This window comes from Gymnoscopelus braueri, assembly GCF_963280865.1.
Source record: "Gymnoscopelus braueri genome assembly, chromosome: 18".
In the NCBI taxonomy this organism is placed as follows: domain Eukaryota; kingdom Metazoa; phylum Chordata; class Actinopteri; order Myctophiformes; family Myctophidae; genus Gymnoscopelus; species Gymnoscopelus braueri.
In genome coordinates this window covers 5,758,420-5,773,015 of record NC_137618.1, presented here as the reverse complement: position 1 = coordinate 5,773,015, position 14,596 = coordinate 5,758,420, and the positions used below count along the sequence as shown (strand labels likewise).

General features: G+C 44.7%; 1 protein-coding gene across 15 annotated transcripts in view; it reads right to left on the bottom strand.

Moving 5' to 3' along the window:
* Window positions 1–14,596, bottom strand: part of LOC308073544 (NACHT, LRR and PYD domains-containing protein 3-like) — an 88,835-nt gene that overhangs the window by 5,703 nt on the left and 68,536 nt on the right. For 14 of the 15 annotated variants that reach the window (XM_080412482.1, XM_080412495.1, XM_080412496.1 and 11 more), the window contains 3 exons: window positions 14,083–14,256; window positions 9,175–9,351; window positions 8,150–8,278 (listed from right to left, as the gene is read on the bottom strand). In XM_080412482.1, the coding sequence (XP_080268608.1) occupies window positions 8,150–8,278; window positions 9,175–9,351; window positions 14,083–14,256 (480 nt within the window). The remainder of the gene's footprint in view (window positions 1–8,149; window positions 8,279–9,174; window positions 9,352–14,082; window positions 14,257–14,596) is intronic. The other variant, XM_080412486.1, reaches the window with a different exon arrangement.

Sequence of the window (14,596 nt, the reverse complement as noted above, 5' to 3'; positions counted from 1 at the left end):
GCACTGCCTGTGTGCAGCTCCTCTGAGATAAGTAAATGTCCAATTTAGACGTACCATACATCAAATGAAAGGTCTTTGAAAACTGAACACACCTGTCAAGGTTGCGTTTAAGCCCGCCCCTTCCCCCGGAAGCCACGCCCCGGAGAAGGCTCCTAAAAACTCCCCATTGAAACCCCATGTTAAATGAAAAGTGCCCGAATCGCTCCCAAACTTTTTCTACCCCCCCTAAGTGGGGGTCTACGAACAAATCGGATTTTGGCTCCGCCCCCCGGAAGTGGGTGAAACAGGCACTTCAAACACTTTGTTGAATTGTTCAAAAACATTCAAAGTTTTTTTTTTGGGAATTTGTATTTTTCTAAGATGCTCCTTTTAACGCAGATTTTTTTTTGATTATTATTATTTTTTTTTATTGGTTACTTTTTTTTTAAATATTTTATTTCATTATTTTTTTTAATTTTTTGGCGTTCGCTTACCGCGTTCGCGCGTCTTACTTGTGAAATAATTAGTTCAAAGGTAGCCCAGACCAAGTCTTGAGTGCATAATCTAACATACTTATTCTTTGAGAAGGATCTGTATATGTATGTATGTATGTATGTATGTATGTATGTATGTATGTATGTATGTATGTATGTATGTTTGTACGTACGTGTGTATGTGTGTGTGTGTGTGTGTGTGTGTGTGTGTGTGTGTATGTGTGTGTGCGTGTGTGTAACGGTTTAGCTTTGTTTGGGGTTTGGGGTGCCAGTTAGGTCAAGCCTAACACGAATTTAGTCCAGCTTGGACAAAAAACGCCTTTAAAAAAAACCAACCTTACACAGGATTTAAATGCACACTTGAACCAAATGAACCTTAAAACCTATAACCAGGGATGGATTAGACACAAAAGAACACCTTTAACTCAATAAACAATAGAATGAAACACACAGACACAAAATAACTCAGTTTTGACTTTGTATTATAAACTCCAGCCCACACCCGAAATCCAGTCCACAGTTTGCCTAATACCACACAGTTTTAGCGTCAGTTCAATATAGACAGTCAATATTCCCCATCCACTGTTCCTTCAAAACAGGTAATTTACGAATGTATGAAAACCTTTGGTTAACCAAAACAAAATAAAAGAACAAAAGAAAATGCCCCACGGCCTTTACCGTGGTGAACAAACGAAAATAGGGCAACCAGTGTACCGTGTGTGTGTGTGTGTGGGAGAGGGGCAGATCCAGGAATCCACTCCGTTTTTTCCAGTCAGCCCAGCTGGCTGCTCCGCTGCTGGTAAACAACCAAACTGCACGGCACGGCACGGCACGGAAACTCCCAAGGGTTAACAGCTTGGGGTTTGCGTCCTCCACAAGGATCCGGACGTTTTGTAGTTTGCACAACGGACAACGCGGACTTTTTAACGCGGTCGCGGGTGGTTTCCAGGGACGTCTGCTCTGCTTCACTATCACACAGTGCCTGACACGGCGGACGCCATCTTGGCTAGTCCATTCATAAAACGTGAGTAACGTGGGGGTGTGACGGAAACTGCACGTTACCGTCTGAACATTGCTCGAGGGCGTGGATTACCGTAGTGGTGTGTGCATGGGGGTGTGTGTGCGATAGCTGATCGCTACATTCCCTCCCCCGTGTGAAAGACCGAGCAAGAGGATGCGTCAATCTTTAGACAAACCCGGGAAAGTCTTCATCTTCACTTTCCGCCTCAAAGATGTCCAGTACCTTGCGCCTTTGTATGTCCTCCAGTTCCTTAACTGTCGGGTTGGAGCTGGGGAATCCTAAGAAGTCCTCATCCTCACTTTCCGCCTCAAATATTTCCAGCACCTTGCGCCTTTGCATGTCCTCCAGTTCCTTAGCTGTCGGGTTGGAGCTGGGGAATCCTAAGAAGTCCTCATCCTCACTTTCCGCCTCAAATATTTCCAGCACCTTGCGCCTTTGCATGTCCTCCAGTTCCTTAGCTGTCGGGTAACAGGGCTTTAGGTGAGATACATGAACAACGCGCATGTCCTCCCCCGTGTCCTCCTTCACCACCTGATAATTCAGGGGTCCCGTTTGTTTAAGGATCCGATAAGGGCCTTGCCACTTGGGCGCAAGTTTGGCTGTGAATTTCTTTTCAGCTTTGGAAATAGGATGAGTCCAGTACCATACTCGATCGTCCTCTTGCAACTGCAGATCCCTCCGCTTCTTATCATAGTTGCGCTTTTGCCGTAACTGTGCCTTGTAGGTGTTCTGGCTCACCATTTCTCGCAACTCGCTCAGCTGTGCTGTTTTACTATAGCTAGGGGCAGTGGGCCTGATGTCCTGAGGCTGCAGGCCTCGATCTAGAGGCCCTCTCAGGGGACGATTCAAGTTGATCTCAGCCGGAGTAAATCCTGTAGATTCCTGCACGGCGGTGTTCAAGGCAAAGCGGAATTCAGGCAGGTACTTATCCCACTGAGTGTGTTGATTGCCCACATATGAAGCAACCATGGTTTTCAGGGTCCTGTTTACCCGCTCCGTCAAGTTTGTCTGTGGATGGTACGCGGTGGTGAACCTTTGAGTCACGTTCCAGATTTTACAAGTTTCATCCAGGACCTCTGAAACGAACTGGGATCCTCGATCAGAGAGTAGGTAGTCAGGTACACCCCAGCGAGTTAAGATGTCCTTGATCAGGACCTGGCTGATGGACTCTGCGGTGGCGCGACGTAGGGGAAAAAGCTCCACCCACTTGGAGTAGTAGTCAACAAATACTAACAAGTACACATTCTGCCGACTGCTTCTGGGGAAGGGCCCCATGAGGTCCACCCCAAGCATCTCCCATGGGCGGGTGACGACAGTCTGTTGTAGTTTTCCAGCCGGTTTCCTCCCCTCAGGCTTGTATTTCTGGCATATCTCACATTCTCTGAGATAAGCTTTAACATCAAGACTGAGCTTTGGCCAGTACACTACAGAATGTAGCCGTCGGTAAGTCTTAAACCTACCCAAGTGGCCCGACAATGGGTCATCATGGAAGAACCGCAACAACTGGCGGCGAAGAGAGAATGGTACGTAGACTTGATACAGAGTACGGTGCGGTAACTGGACCACTCTGTAGACCTTATCTTCAAGGATGGTCAGTTTGGTGGTGGGATTGATCGTTTTTTCTCCGTCCTCTGTAATGGAGTCATATAGGCCCCGCACCTCTGCATCCTCCTGCTGTACTTTCCACAAAGTCTCATCAGTGAAAGGTAATTCAGACTTGGGGGAATCCTGGACCGACAAGATTGTGGCACACGTCAAGGAAGTGACTCCTCCATCCACAGGAGCTCGAGAGAGGGCATCCGGGACAGAATTGTACTTCCCTTTTCGATACTCCACTGCAACCATGAACTCCTGCAGCCTTAGGGCCCACCGGATGAGTCTGGAACTGGGCTTACTGGTCTGGAAGACCCAGACTAGGGAGGCGTGGTCAGTTACCACAGTGAAGTATCTCCCCTCAAGATAATAGCGCCATTTTTCCAAAGCCCAGACCACAGCGAGGCATTCTTGCTCGGTAGTAGAGTAATTACGCTCTGCGGCATTCAGCGACCTGCTGGCGAACGCCAACACTTCCTCTCTGCCAAGCCCGGTTTGTTGTACAAGAATTGCACCAAGACCCACCTCACTTGCGTCCGTGTACACCACGAAAGGATAGTCGAAATTGGGGTGGCCCAGAATCGGAGGTGTGACAAGCAGTCCCTTGAGCTCATCAAATGCCGATTGACACTCTGGGGTCCATTTAAACTTGGCTCCTTTTCGTTTCAGTGCGTTAAGAGGCTCAGCGATCTGAGAGAAGTTGGGTACATAGCGGTGATACCATCCCGACATTCCTAGAAATCGCTGAACGGATTTCAAGTTGGTGGGTACTGGATAACTTTGTACGGCCACGGTTTTGTCAGGGTCAGCCCGAATTCCCTCTGCGGACACAATGTGCCCAAGAAATTTCAAGGAAGTTCGGCCGAAGTGACTCTTTTTCATATTGACTGTCAGTCCAGCTGCTTTTAGGTGGTCAAGAACTGCCTGAATGTCCTCAAGGTGCTGCTGTTTGTTGGTGGAGTAGATGATAATGTCATCGAGATAAACAAAGCAGATCTTCCCTTTAAGATTTTCCAAAGTGGTTTCCATTAGGCGTTGGAATGTGGCTGGGGCATTTTTCAAGCCAAAAGGCATAACCTTAAAGTGGAATAAGCCTTGGGCACACACAAAAGCAGTCTTAAGCCGACTATCCTCATCCATCTCTACTTGCCAATATCCACTATTCAGATCTATAGTGGAAAAGATGGTTGCTCCGGCCAAAGACTCCAGAATTTCTTGGATGGTTGGAATAGGGTAGGCATCAGCAAGTGTTATGGTGTTAAGTTTGCGATAGTCAACACAGAATCTGGGCTTTCCGATCTTCCTGGGAATAATTACCACAGGGGCAGCATAAGGTGAAGAGGAAGGCTCTATGATGTCGTTTTCAAGCATCTCATCAATCAGCTCCCGGACTACGGCTTGTTTGGTAGGGGAAAGTCGGTACGGTTTCTGTTTCAGAGGCATATCATGAGTGAGATGGATTTTGTGTTTTAGCACAGTAGTACGTCCCAGTCGAGTGGTATAGACATCTTGATTAGCATAGAGCAGTTGGTACAGCTGGTCCTGTTCACTGGTCTCCATCTGAGATTGTTTCACCGCCTCTATTAAGAGATCCTCAGATGTAGTCAAAGGAGACAGGGATGAGGGCGCAACTGCAGAGAAGAAAGCAAGTGTAGAATGATTCTCTGGCAGCTTAACCCCTTGCTGCAGGAAACTGAACTTCTTGCTCGGGTTTGACTGGAACCAATACTGCTTGTGGGCCACATTTATCTGGATTCCACTGCAAAACATGAAATCCAGTCCCAGAACAATAGGGAAGGCCAGGGTCTCAACAGATAAGATAACGCAAGGTATCATGTAAGTTTGGCCAGACAGGCGAACATACACCTCACTCCATCCCAAAGGTTGCTTAGCTGCCCCGTCCGCCAGGTACAGTGGTCCTCCTCTCCATGGTTTCAGGTGATTCTGTGGGGTCTTAATTTCCTTCCACAACTGTTCGTTCAACAGGGTGTAAGAAGCGCCGGTATCTAGAATCGCTTTTCCTGTCCATGAACCTATCGATAAAGGCAACACCAACTGCTGCGGGATTCCCGAGGAATAAGTGGGAGCAGCTGAAGGTAGGTAGGGATGGGTGTGTATGGCGTTGTGGTTAGGCTCTGTCTGGGTTAGAGTTCCTAGAGTCGAACGCTGTGGAGCAAGGTTTTGGGAGTTTTGAGAGTTACCGGGACCAGGTACATGGGGAGGGTGGGAAGTGTTTGGGTTAGATTGTTTGTAACAGTTAGAAGGGGAATGGCCAACTTGTTTGCATTTCCAACAGTACACCGGGGGTTCCTTAGAAGGAGCCTCACTTTGTGGGGAAGGGTCTGGCCTATGCGTTTGCTTGCCTGGGCCCTTTTGCTTGTGCCTATATTGCTGCTGGCTCTCCCGATCCTTTTCAAACTGTTGGCCCAGTCTCACCAGGGCCTCCACAGTGGTGACTCTTCCTCGTAGCTGGCTAGCAAGCCAAGGATTAATATTTTTCAGGATTAGTTTGATTACGTCCCCATCGTCAATGTCAGGCCTCCACCTACGGCACAAAGAGTGAAAACTGTAAACAAAGTCTCGTGCATTTTCCTTGTCCCCTTGGACACGATTCCGCACTCTGTCCGCCAGTTCCTCTGAATAATCCTCCGATAGGAAAGCTGTTATGAACCCGGTCTCAAACTCCTCCCATGTATTGACATTCAGTCTGGCCACATCCCACCAGTCACGGGCTGTGCCGTGCAATACATTTCTTAGGGTGGCCAGTAGTTCCTCATTCGTCAGGGGATTTAGGGTCATGAAGTCTAGGCATTTCTCCACAAACAAGAGAGGATCGGGGTTATCCTCGCTCTTGCCAAAGGTGGGAAAATCAAACTTAATGGGCTGTCTGCGTCGTTCACCCGATAAAGATGAGCTCTGGGGAAGAGTGGTTTGAGATGGAGGGTTTGTATGAGATGGAAGGACGGTATGAGAGAGAGGAACTGGGGCAAAGACCTTATGGACAGCACCCGGGTGCATGGTAGACGTCGGTGGTCCAGCTGCGGCCTGCGTAGGAGGAGTCACAAGAGAGCTCAAGTGAAAAGAAGGCTCGATGGAAGTGGCTACACTGGTAGCAAGCGAGTCCAGCTGCTTTGAAGTTTGGAAAACCTCGGTTTGGAGGCGGCTCACAGATATGGCAAGGGGAGAAACGGCAGAATGCATATCCTTGAGCATGTCTGTGTGGTGTTGTTGTAAACGCCATGTCAAGGTACCCGTGAGCTGAGCTTTCACGTAGTCCATTTGTTTTCCCAGAGTGTTGATTGCTTCCTTTGTCCGAGTTTCCTGCAGGTGTGTTAATTTTTCCACCACATATTCAGAATGTTGCACTTGCTGCCTACTGATTGTTTCCAGTTTATGTAGAAGAAGAGTTCGTAGCTCTTGTTGAGCTCTTCCGAGTTCCAAAATTTCCTCCTGCATAGACAGCGGATCCACATTGCTTTGAGGCCTGGTGGAATTCAAGTCCGGTTCCTCCTCAAGTTCCATGTCTATGAGAGAATGAACCGTTGCTCCTGTAGTCCTTCCCAAAATCCTTGTTGGGCTACTTCCACCAGGCATGAATAAGTCCACTAGGTCATTCACAACCTGCCCACCTGAGAGTAGGCACTCCACATCAGTCGCTGCCAGACCAGGTACTATGCCTGACCAGGTGGCCTCTGCCAGACCAGGTACTATGCCTGACCAGGTGGCCTCTGCCTGACCAGGTGGTTCAGTGACAGCCTGTGCCACTACCACAGGAGGTACCACTGTCACCTCCAGTATTTCCGCCATTAGTGAGAGGGGAAAAATATATATATATTTCAAACACTGAACAAGTTGATTCAAAACTTATTCAAATTAATTAGCTGTTCCATTGAGTCCCATCTGGGGTGCCATTTTTTATGTAACGGTTTAGCTTTGTTTGGGGTTTGGGGTGCCAGTTAGGTCAAGCCTAACACGAATTTAGTCCAGCTTGGACAAAAAACGCCTTTAAAAAAAACCAACCTTACACAGGATTTAAATGCACACTTGAACCAAATGAACCTTAAAACCTATAACCAGGGATGGATTAGACACAAAAGAACACCTTTAACTCAATAAACAATAGAATGAAACACACAGACACAAAATAACTCAGTTTTGACTTTGTATTATAAACTCCAGCCCACACCCGAAATCCAGTCCACAGTTTGCCTAATACCACACAGTTTTAGCGTCAGTTCAATATAGACAGTCAATATTCCCCATCCACTGTTCCTTCAAAACAGGTAATTTACGAATGTATGAAAACCTTTGGTTAACCAAAACAAAATAAAAGAACAAAAGAAAATGCCCCACGGCCTTTACCGTGGTGAACAAACGAAAATAGGGCAACCAGTGTACCGTGTGTGTGTGTGTGTGGGAGAGGGGCAGATCCAGGAATCCACTCCGTTTTTTCCAGTCAGCCCAGCTGGCTGCTCCGCTGCTGGTAAACAACCAAACTGCACGGCACGGCACGGCACGGAAACTCCCAAGGGTTAACAGCTTGGGGTTTGCGTCCTCCACAAGGATCCGGACGTTTTGTAGTTTGCACAACGGACAACGCGGACTTTTTAACGCGGTCGCGGGTGGTTTCCAGGGACGTCTGCTCTGCTTCACTATCACACAGTGCCTGACACGGCGGACGCCATCTTGGCTAGTCCATTCATAAAACGTGAGTAACGTGGGGGTGTGACGGAAACTGCACGTTACCGTCTGAACATTGCTCGAGGGCGTGGATTACCGTAGTGGTGTGTGCATGGGGGTGTGTGTGCGATAGCTGATCGCTACAGTGTGTATATATATATATATATATATATTATATATATATATATATATATATATATATATATATATATATATATATAACCTTATTTTGTTTGTTGTTAAAGTATTAACTAAATATACATACATATTTGCATCTATTTATGACTTTGTGTCAGAGTGAATACACCGTTAAGAGACACATGAGTGAAACACTGTACATTCACTGTACTATCCAACATGGACACAGCCCAAGTCTACTCACATGCAGTTCTCCAAAACTGAATCATTCACCATGTTGAGGCTCAGGTCCAACTCTCTTAGGGAGGGATGAGAGTTTACAGCTGAGGACAGAACTTCACAGCATCTCTCTGACAAGCAGCAGTGAGCCAGTCTGAATGAAGAAGGAAATACCAGATACAAAAAAAAAGAATACACAAACATGTTATATATACATTATTCCTGGATTGAGAACCTGGACCTGGCCGTGATGGACTGTCAGGGTTTTGGACTAGTGACCCAAGAGGTGGAAAGGATAAAAAAAAAAACAACGAGAATACAATAAAACAAGAAAGAAAATAAAGACAGATTCTTAAGATAAAGTTCAGCTCACTTGTCCCACTATAGTTAATATATTTGCAGATTTTAATATAAGGCTGTTACTACCATCAAACAATCATTGCAAGATCATCTGCAAATTGCTACAAATGAACAAGGCTATCCTAATGGTTCTCACAAATGTAATTTTAAATGTTTGAGGATGTTCCTGCTCTCTGTGTCTCATAGGTCTTTGTCAGGTCTTGCTTGAGTTATTTGATCCTTTTTAAACTTTAGACCAAATAATAAACTATATGAATGAGAAGTTCATCAACCAGAAATGTTTTCTCCATCACAATATGGTGAGTATTAGGAATTCAGATCTACAGAGTTCAGAAAGATGTTTCATAGGAAGGAGAAAAAGACCACATGCTCATCGAGATCACCTTTTACCTGCAAAACATTTTAAGGGTGATCATCTAGTGAAATCCCTATTACTGAAATGAACGCTTGCACCCATTAATATCAATATAAATAATCAAAACTAGAAGATGATGAAGATCTGACAAAATACATCCAACAACGATGGTGTAATTTTGTATCTCAGGATGGCAGGACATGGAGATAGGCTTGGGTTCCCATGATATCAATCTTATTAATACATTCTCACCACATCATTCATATTATATTCACATAATACAGTACATAATAAAACAGAATTGATCAAAAAAAAATCTGGTAAATGTATCTTACCTTAGAATTTCCAGTCTACAGTGCAGACTCTTCAGTCCAGCTAAGAGGAGATCCAGTAGTCCTGATTCCTGCAGGATGTTTTCGCTGAGGTCCAATTCTCTCAAATGAGAAGGATTAGAGCTGAGAGCTGAAGCCACAACTTCAACCTCTGTCTGTCTGAGGTTACAGCCAACAAGTCTGTAAATACAGATTAAATAAGAGACAAATTATACCTAGTTCACTGTCATGGAAGTTAACTAAGAGATCTCCTACTGTATCTAGTTATCCAGACATAAACAGTTTAAGTATGAGGGGGAGAAGAGGAGGCACTCGCCTGAGGAAAACACAGCCCCTTTCCCGCATCCCGCTACCTTCCATCATCCTCTCCAACGCGCAGTCCCTCCGGAATAAAACCGATGAACTGCACGCCCTAACCCGCTGTAACCACGACTTCAGAGATTCTTGCATCCTAGCCTTCACGGAATCTTGGCTATCCGAACGTGACTTGGCCACCGATCTGGAGATCGATGGCTTCGGTACACCCTTTCGTATGGACCGGGATGCCTCAGTTACGGGCAAGTCAACTGGTGGGGGGGTATGTTTGTATGTTAATGAGCGTTGGTGCAATGTTAAATCTGTCATTGTTAGAGAGAGTTTGTGTACCCCTGACGTTGAACTGCTCTCTGTCTCTCTGCGGCCAGCATATCTGCCGAGGGAGTTCCCACAGATATTTATTACATTCGTATATATACATCCAAAAGCCAATGAGGCTAGAGCCTGTGAGCAGATTCTCAGGGTTGTACAGAAACTACAACTAATCTCCCCTGACGCACCAAATCTCATCCTTGGTGACATGAACCATGTGTCCCTGAAAAAGACTCTCAGAGACTTCCATCAATACGTAACATGTCCGACTAGGTCCAACAAAACCTTAGACATGTGTTTTGGTAATGTCAAGGACGCATACAAATCGGTACCCCTCCCTCCCCTGGGGGCTTCCGATCATAACTGTGTGCACCTTTTTCCCGTTTACCGCACTGCTCTAAAACGTGGTAAAGTGCAGAGCATCCGCATTAAGAACTGGAATGATAACAACGCCTGTGAGACCCTCCGGGGCCTCTTTGAGAGCACAGACTGGGACATGTTCTCTGAGTCCTCTGCCGACATCAATGAACTGACAGATGTTGTTACTAGCTGGTCTTTGTATTGTGAGAACATTGTTATCCCTGAGAAAACCATCAAAGTGTACCCAAACTCTAAACCATGGGTATCTAACTCCCTTAGATCTCTTTTGCAGAAGAAGAATAAGGCCTTTAAGGAGGGAAACACAGTAGAACTGAGAAGTATACAAAAAGAAATTAAGAGAGAGGTATGGGCTAGTAAAAAGATCTACAAGGAAAAAATCGAGAGCCAACTTAGAGCAAATAACCTGGGCTCTGCCTGGGATGGTATGAAAACCATAACAGGGCTGAAAGAGAATGGCAGGAAAAAGGTCATATTAGCCAATTACAACTGTGACCAGCAACTGGCTCAGAGCCTCAATGATTTCTATGTTAGATTCGACACCCATGATTTCAGCGGAAATCACTCTGAGATCAGGAATAGACTTCTGTCTGCCCCCCCCTCCAGATCTTTCTTTGACGAGCAGGATGTGATCAACTGCTTCAAAAAATGTAACCCTCGTAAAAGTTCAGGCCCGGACCACATCGGTGGCCGCTTACTAAATACCTGTGCTGAACAATTAGGTCAAATTTTTAATTATATCTTTAAACTATCTCTTAGCCAGCAGAGAGTACCCTCCCTTTGGAAACGGTCCACTGTTGTACCCGTAGCCAAGAACAGCAAACCTAAAACACTTAACGATTTCAGACCTGTGGCGCTTACTTCCCTGGTCATGAAACAGTTCGAGAGGCTCATCAAGTCAGAGCTTGTGGCTAAAACTGAGAGCCTTCTAGACCCTTTTCAGTTTGCTTATAGGGAAAAGAGAGGTGTCCAGGACGCAACTGCCACTCTTCTTAACCTAGTTCTTAAGCATCTCGAGGGCAGTAAAAAGCATGCGAGGTTGCTTTTTGTTGATTTCTCTTCAGCGTTCAATACGATCCAGCCCCATGTTCTGGCTGAGAAACTAATGAACACCTTCAGGGTAGACCCATGCCGGGTGGGCTGGATCCTTGACTTCCTAACTAACAGATCCCAATGTGTAAGGGTGAATGACACAATGTCTAGCCTTTTGTCCACTTCCACTGGTTCGCCACAGGGCTGTGTTCTTTCCGCTTTCTTGTTTATTTTGTACACGGATGACTGTCGCAGTAATCACGACAACCGCTTTATCATTAAATACGCGGATGACTCAGTCATTGTCAGCCTTCTAGACAATGACGAGGTCGGACATGGTCAGGTCACAGAGGACTTCTTGTCCTGCTGTAGTGACGCGTTCCTTGAATTGAACATCTCAAAAACAAAAGAGCTCTGTATTGACTTCAGACGTGGTCCCCATCCCACCCAGAACACTGATATCTGTGGCCAGCCGGTGGAAATTGTACCCAGTTACAAATACCTGGGCACGATTATTGACAGCAAACTGAAATTTGATGTAAATACTGACATGCTGTGTAAGAAGGGACAGCAACGCCTTTTCTGCCTAAGGAAATTAGCCAGATTTAATGTTGACAGAGACTTGATGAAATTGTTCTACAGTGCCTATGTACACTCTGTTATCTCCTTCTCCATCATCTGTTGGTATGGTAACCTCGCCATTAAGGATAAAAATTCTTTAGGAAGGATAGTGAAAACTGCCTCCAAAATCACTGGCATCCAACTGGAGAGCCTCGACCCCTTCTATAGCAGACAACTGCTCTTGAAGACCGGGTCCATTCGAGAAGATAGTGCACACCCACTCGAGCCAGAATATAGGCTGTTGCCATCTGGCCGACGTCTGAGTGCCCCTGGTATCAAAAACAATAGATACAAGCACTCATTTGTTCCTGCCTCAATTCGGGCAAACAATGTTGCCAGGGACCGATAGAGGATAATATGACTGATGGTGATGGTGATTATGAAACAAGCACTTTATGCAGGCACCTTATATTCTGAATGTAGCCCTTTATTTATCTTATCTCTTGCACTTTACTGTGATGATGATGATGATGATGAAACATGCACTTTATGCCGGCACTTTATAATTCCCTTTTCATCTCTTGTGATGATGATAATGATGGTGATGAAACAAGCACTTTATCTCTTTATCTCTTGCACTTTACTGTGATGATGATGATGATGATGATGTGGATGATGATGAAACAAGCACTTTATGCCGGCACTTTATAATTACTTTATAATTCCTTTTTATCTCTTGCACTAGACGCGCCCGGATCGATGTTTTTATGCTATGGTGTTTCATGTCTGCTGTTGTCCTGTACTGTCTGTATGTTTTAAACTAATACTCTGGCTGTAAACCCAATTGCCCTTCTGGGACATTAATAAACTTGAACCTTGAACCTTGATGATCAGAGAACAGGGAAGTAAACAACAGATGAAAAGTTAATGTAATGTAAGTAATCTGAGTAACCAAGCTCACTGTTTAAAAAGCCATCCTCTGTACACCCCTTCACTAATGGTATGGTCCATTTCTCATATGGTATGGTCTGTTTTCATGGTAGAATCACTCATAAAGAGGACACATATGAATAGTTTGAGGACTTGAGTTCTCCTGTTGTTCTGTGTGTACTAAGGTTAGGGTCGTCTGTCGGCGATTCATGTTTTTATTGGGTGATTTTTTTGGACGTCATTTGTCATTTTATTTAGCAAAATAAATGTATCCTAATGGTCTGTCTCTTCGAGAATTAAACTCTTCAAATATAGCCGAATTAAATATGAAGCGCAATACAAAGCGTACACGAAATGTTAATCAATTTGGGCCATTCTAATAATGATTGATGATGATGATGAAGGATGCGACCTGTTGTGAGCTTGTAGATCTGCTATTTTCAAAAGATTTTAATACATTTTATACATACCATGTGACACTGGACATTCTGCATAATGAGTACTTTTAACTTTTGGTACTTTAAGTACATTTTGATACCAATACTTTTGTACTTCTACTCAAGTAAATTTTGAATTCCGGACTTTTACTTGTAAAAGAGTATTTCTACATTGCAGTATTGATACTTTTACTTAAGTACACAATGTGAGTACTTTTTCCACCACTGTAAAAGAATATCCTATGGAAGTGATATGTTTTACAATTCTTTGTTGTCTAAACAAGTTTTGGTCAGAGAGTGAGACAGGTGCATGTCAGTGAGAGAGTGAGACAGGTCCATGGCAGTGAGAGAGTGAGACAGGTACATGTCAATGAGAGAGTGAGACAGGTGCATGTCAGTGAGAGAGTGAGACAGGTCCATGGCAGTGAGAGAGTGAGACAGGTGCATGGCAGTGAGAGAGTGAGACAGGTGCATGGCAGCAGAAATACATGTCGTCTCATCTTGGTTTGTTCATTGACAGCGTTCAGTCATGTTACTATAGTAACCCGACACTGCACACGTTACAGCCAAATGTATACGCCGTCGTACGACGGGGCCGTGCGGCGAAAATAGTAGATCTACAAGCTCACAATGTGTCGCGTCAGCACTGTGAGCTTGTAGATCTGTCCGACCAGCGCATTCGCAGTGGGTGCTCGCTGTCTCCTGTGGGTGCCCGAGCCCTAGGTGATCGGCCCCTGCTTATTTTCCTTCTTAAAAGCATCATTTTATTAAGACATGACAGCAATATGGGAAAAAACATATATATCTCAATTAGACATATATTAAATACAATAACCAAATATTATTTTGTATAAGATTAGTAGGGGCAGCCCTGTTTAGTAGGTTAACAGAATATCTGTGCACAGTCACACCCCTAATCAAAATAAATCGGGTAAATGTATCTTACCTTAGAATTTCCAGTCTACAGTGCAGACTCTTCAGTCCAACTAAGAGGAGATCCAGTCTTGATTCCTGCAGGTTGTTTTCGCTGAGGTCCAATTCTCTCAAATGAGAAGGATTAGAGCTGAGAGCTGAAGCCACAATTTCAACCTCTGTCTGTCTGAGGTTACAGCCAACAAGTCTGTAAATACAGATTAAATAAGAGACTATCAAAACAAATAATACCTAGTTCACTGTCATGGAAGTTAACTAAGAGATCTCCTACTGTATCTAGTTATCCAGACATAAACAGTTTAAGTATGATCAGAGAACAGGTAAGTAAACAACAGATGAAAAGTTAATGTAATCTAAGTAATCTGAGTAACCAAGCTCACTGTTTACAAAGCCATCCTCTGTACACCCCTTCACTAATGGTATGGTCCATTTCTCATATGGTATGGTCTGTTTTCATGGTAGAATAACTCATAAAGAGGACACACATATGAATAGTTTGAGGACTTGAGTTCTCCTGTTGTTCTGTG